Here is a 5,456-nt window from a genome sequence, read left to right on the forward strand (position 1 = left end):
CTCCTAGATGATGATCCCGGACCAACCACATTATCTATCTTATGTTATTTTTATCCTATGTTTTATGTTTTGAATAATTTCGAAAACTTGGTCTTTGTTTAGTTTCCAAGGGAGCCTGTTCCCTTTATTTTTATTTCTATTTCGAGACCTTGTGCATGTACAAGGGCCTCTCTTTATATTCTGGTCGTGACCCCCCTTTATGATTAAGCAATCTTTTTATCAAAAACCCTTTTCTCTCTTCTCTCTTGTCTTTGGCGAGTTGAAGTGTGTCTGGTGTGTAATATCCAGTCTGTTGGTGTGTAATATCCAACGCCCAAGGGCTTTAGAGAGGTGTGTCATATCCGATCTAAGCCTAGGAGTATCAAGAAGCCTTTCCGCAGCCTCTTGTGTCACCATTCGATCCACATACCTTGAGAAGCTTGAGTCTTTTGATTCGTTTCTGCAAGGATTATCCCATCTGTTCCAGAGCATCATCCTAGGATCTCATTAAGTGGTATCAGAGCAACTCTGGAAGGGAAGTGTGTTGATTTCTATCTGTTTTCGATTTGATCTCTTCATATTCTGTTGAGATTTTGATCGATATGTGTTTCTATTGTTGAAATCTGTTAGATCTAAGTGTTTTTGATCACGAATCTGGTGAAGTCTCTTCATATACTCTTTGATTTCGTGTTGATCTGTGTTCCTTGTGAAGAAATCTATCGAATTTGGGTTAATTAGATCTTGTTTTGGGTATTAGACTGTTCGGATCCTTGTTTATCAAGTTATCCGATTGCTTAATCTTAATCTGTTTGTTGATTGCAGTCGATCTGTTCTTATTGTTTTAGATCTATTCTTGCTTGATCTAAATCTCATCATCTGTTATCATATCATCTCTGATCGTGTGTTGATTGATATTTTGAAACCTGCTCCGTGTAGTGCAAGTTTGATTGATTTCGTTTTGATATTTTTGTTTTGAAAAATCTGTGCTTGAATCTGAAATCGAAATCTATCTCTCCATTTTTTGTGTTCTAGTTTCGAAATCAATCTGATCTGATAGGCTTAAGATTTCAATTATGTTCTGATTAGTTTTGATCTCTTTAAATCATTGGTTGAGTTTGAATTTGTTCTGAGAATTGTCTAAAGTTTTAAGCTTCAATTTGAATCTCTGATTTTTGCAAATTGGTTGTTTGTTTTCTCTGTAGAACTATTTACTGGCTTAGTCTTTCTCTTGTCTCAGGTACCATGCCAGGAGATCAAAAAGGAGAACTCAGCAAGAAAGAAAAGCTTTTTCTTGAAGAATTCACAGCCAGTATGGATAAAGCCTGCAAAGATCAATTGAGAAAATTCAGACAAGACATACAGCAGCAAAGGAAAGGCAGATCATCCAGAGATGAGTACAAGAAAAAGGAGTTTGATCAGATGGACAGAAACTGGAAGCATGCTGGATTGAAATATCAAATTCCTTCTTTTCATGGCAAGGCTGATCCTGAAGCTTATGTGAAGTGGGAAAAGAAGATTGAGTTGATTTTCAGTAGTCAATACTATGCTGAAAAAAAGAAGATTCAAATGGCTACTGCTGAGTTTTGTGGTCATGCTTTAAGATGGTGGAATCAGTTGGTAAAGTGCAGAAGACTTGATGGAAAAGAACCAGTGGAAACATGGCTTAAGCTGAGGGCTTTGATGCGTAGAGAGTACGTTCCAAGACAGTACCACAAGGAAGTTATTCAAAAGCAGCCTGAGACAAAGCTATGTTCTTCATTATCAGTTCAGAAACAACCAGACAGCAAGAGATCAAGTCCATATAGTAACCTGGTTTCATCAAGCAAAACATCAACCCATTCCTTTGAAGATAGCATAAGGAAGGCAATTTCACAAGCGTTTAGGGATGTGGAGAAACAATTTAAACAGTCCAAGACTATATCTCCATCCTTAGAAGTACAGAACCAAGCGCCTTCCTCAACTGTCTCAGAACTCAAAGATGCAGAACCAGACTCAGTTTCACAATCAGACTTGGCTGCACTAGTTCAAGAAGATCAAACCGAGATTCCAACAATCACCATTCAGAAAGATGATCAACCCATCAAGGACGACCTGATTCTCTTCAAACATGATGTAATAGAAGAGGAGGCACCCATGGCATCAAAATCAGACAGTGGAGTAGAGCATCTATTTGTCACTGATTCAAACGGTTTCCAAAGGACATTCTTGGGTACTTTTCTCATCAGTCCTTTTGTGTGGAACAAGACCAGAGCAGTAGAGCTTTCAAGACACGAACTGGGCATGGAACATGTTGTATTTGAGCCTGGAGGAGAGTTGTGGAATCACAGGAACAATCCCATAGTGATTGAGAAGAAATCGGCAGCAACAACAATTGTTTTTGGTGATCTTTCACCCTCTGAAGCTAAAGGGATGCACGTCTCAGCTCAGCAAGAGTTTCACTACGAAACCAATTGGAGAATGTTACCCACTCTTTCCTGGATCCAACAAACAAGAAAACGCAGCAAATGGCCTCCTGATCATCAAGATATTGTCAATTCCGCAAGACATATCGGTTTAGCCAAATTCTGTGAGCTGCTTATATCAGATTGGGGTGGAAGGTTACGGTTCTACTTGTGGAAAACTGGAGCATATGCCAGCATACTTATCATCCTTGGAGAGTGCTCTGCTCGTGGTAGAACCAGTTGGGGTAATAAAGAGTTGGAAGCTGATCAAAATGCCTTGCTTCTTGATCATGTCAAGGTGTGGAAGCCACCAGATTTGCAAAAGCTTCAATACCATTTCAGAGATTGTCAAACCAAGAGTGGAGATGGAGATTTCACTAGAGTAAATGGTGAAGTGATTACTGGAATAGGAGGAGAACTCATGTTTTCTTCTCAAATCAAAGAGAAACCACCAGATGGACTCAGTCTACATCAATCTCCAAATAAATCAGCCCGAGGTAATTATCTAGATTCAAAGAAACGCATGAAACCTGATTTGCTTTATATTGGTACAGGTCAAACAGTTTTGAGTGCTATACTTTTCGAAAGGAGAGGCTATAGTAATAATCAGAGTATCAAGAATGGATCCTTGGCTAAGTTGGAGATGCAACAATCAAATCTTGGAAGCTGTCTAGCCGCCAACTTTGACATAGGAGCAGTCCGAGGATCATATCTCAGCAACCACAAGGAATTAATCAACAAACTCGACTGCTATGGAAACTTAAATCATCAGGGTCTCACGTCGAATTGGATTCATGTCCAAAGCTTCTCAGGTGAAAGAGTTATGGGTTCTACAAGTCAGGTGATCTTCTGTGTGCTTTGTTTGAATTTTTCTGAGTTCAGAAAATCTCAATCCTATCTATGGCGACCAGGTGAGCATGCTAAGGTAATTGATCATGTTTTCAAGAATTATTTTAGTATTGATTACACAGATATGATGCACTTGTTTTTGTCAAAAGAGCCATGTGCAGATTATAAGGAAGCTTGGAAGCATACAAGGAGAAAGAACAAGCATGAGGAAGATAAGAGATTTAAACCACCTGATCTGGATCAGCATAACCATGAAGACATCTCTGGTTTTATCCTCATCAAAGAAGCTCCCCCAGATGCAGCCTACAATCCAAAACCGAGCAAAAACCGATTTGGGATAAGACTCTTACTCTTTGATAAATTTTCATTTGCTAACTTGTTGTGTTTCAATGAGTTTGAATCAGGTTTTAGGTATGCATCATGAGTATGGATAACCCAACAGATCAGTCCCTTCTACATTACAGAACCAATCAGCAACAACGCCTATCAAAGAGGCTTGCAAGGTGAGTATAATCTGATTTTAAACTTTAAGGTTACTGACTTGGTCCCTCTTACTGCAGGTAAAACAGATTTGAGGACAAATCTTTTTCAAGAGGGAGGGAATGATATGATTCTGGACCAGCTTACCAATGAAGAAAATGTGATCATGGACCAGCTTGTAGATGAAGATGCCCTAGCCATTCCTGAAGGTCCCAACACTTGTTCCAGATCAAAGAAACTCAATGAAGCTGATGGAGGAATACTCAAGATGTCAAGGAAGCAAGAAGATTGTCTTGGTTGCAGCTTGATCAACCAAGACACACTCATCACAATTCAAGCTACTCCACCTTCAAGCTGATCATCATCTAAGCAAGTAGCTTGTGTGTGCTCTTTTCCTAACCTTTGGTTTTGTCCCACTGGGTTTTCCAAAGGAAGGTTTTTAACGAGGCCACAAGTTTACTTTCACATCTCCTAGATGATGATCCCGGACCAACCACATTATCTATCTTATGTTATTTTTATCCTATGTTTTATGTTTTGAATAATTTCGAAAACTTGGTCTTTGTTTAGTTTCCAAGGCAGCCTGTTCCCTTTATTTTTATTTCTATTTTCGAGACCTTGTGCATGTACAAGGGCCTCTCTTTATATTCTGGTCGTGACCCCCCTTTATGATTAAGCAATCTTTTTATCAAAAACCCTTTTCTCTCTTCTCTCTTGTCTTTGGCGAGTTGAAGTGTGTCTGGTGTGTAATATCCAGTCTGTTGGTGTGTAATATCCAACGCCCAAGGGCTTTAGAGAGGTGTGTCATATCCGATCTAAGCCTAGGAGTATCAAGAAGCCTTTCCGCAGCCTCTTGTGTCACCATTCGATCCACATACCTTGAGAAGCTTGAGTCTTTTGATTCGTTTCTGCAAGGATTATCCCATCTGTTCCAGAGCATCATCCTAGGATCTCATTAGAATCACTTTGTGAGAATCTTGATTTGGATACATAAAGTGGTGGAGAATCACCAGGAAGTTGAATAAATCTCATAGGAGTTGGGATGAAGAAGTTATCCCACTTTCAAATCAGGGGATTCCAGTTTTCCAGTTTGGGAATAGCAAAGCTTCTTCGTCCTTCCAATCAAACCAGGATGAATCACTTTGTGAGAATCTTGATTTGGATACATAAAGTGGTGGAGAATCACCAGGAAGTTGAATAAATCTCATAGGAGTTGGGATGAAGAAGTTATCCCACTTTCAAATCAGGGGATTCCAGTTTTCCAGTTTGGGAATAGCAAAGCTTCTTCGTCCTTCCAATCAAACCAGGATGAATCTCTTTGTGAGAAGCTTGATTTGGATACATAAAGTGGTGGAGAATCATCAGGAAGTTGAATAAACCTCATAGGAGTTGGGATGAAGAAGTTATCCCACTTTCAAATCAGGTGATTCTTGTTTCCCAGTTTGGGAATAGCACAGCTTCTTCGTCCTTCCAATCAAACCAGGATGAATCTCTTTGTGAGAAGCTTGATTTGGATACATAAAGTGGTGGAGAATCATCAGGAAGTTGAATAAATCTCATAGGAGTTGGGATGAAGAAGTTATCCCACTTTCAAATCAGGTGATTCTAGTTTCCCAGTTTGGGAATAGCACAGCTTCTTCGTCCTTCCAATCAAACCAGGATGAATCACTTTGTGAGAAGCTTGATTTGGATACATAAAGTGGTTGA

General features: G+C 39.5%; 1 protein-coding gene across 2 annotated transcripts; it reads left to right on the plus strand.

The window, feature by feature from the left end:
* Window positions 1-986: 986 nt before the first annotated feature.
* On the plus strand, window positions 987-4,435 carry LOC117130696. Of its 2 annotated transcripts, none has more exons than XR_004453995.1 (2): window positions 987-3,772; window positions 3,830-4,435. XR_004453995.1 is itself a non-coding variant. In XM_033283421.1 (2 exons), exons 1-2 carry the CDS (start codon window positions 1,222-1,224, stop codon window positions 3,691-3,693), a joined length of 2,415 nt encoding a protein of 804 aa, XP_033139312.1. In that variant the 5' UTR covers window positions 987-1,221; the 3' UTR covers window positions 3,694-4,435. The 2 variants fall into 2 exon arrangements, 1 of the variants encoding a protein (XP_033139312.1); XM_033283421.1 differs by having other exon boundaries at window positions 987-2,917; window positions 2,975-4,435.
* Window positions 4,436-5,456: the final 1,021 nt, after the last annotated feature.

This window comes from Brassica rapa, unplaced genomic scaffold (genome assembly GCF_000309985.2).
Source record: "Brassica rapa cultivar Chiifu-401-42 unplaced genomic scaffold, CAAS_Brap_v3.01 Scaffold0653, whole genome shotgun sequence".
NCBI classification, from domain to species: domain Eukaryota; kingdom Viridiplantae; phylum Streptophyta; class Magnoliopsida; order Brassicales; family Brassicaceae; genus Brassica; species Brassica rapa.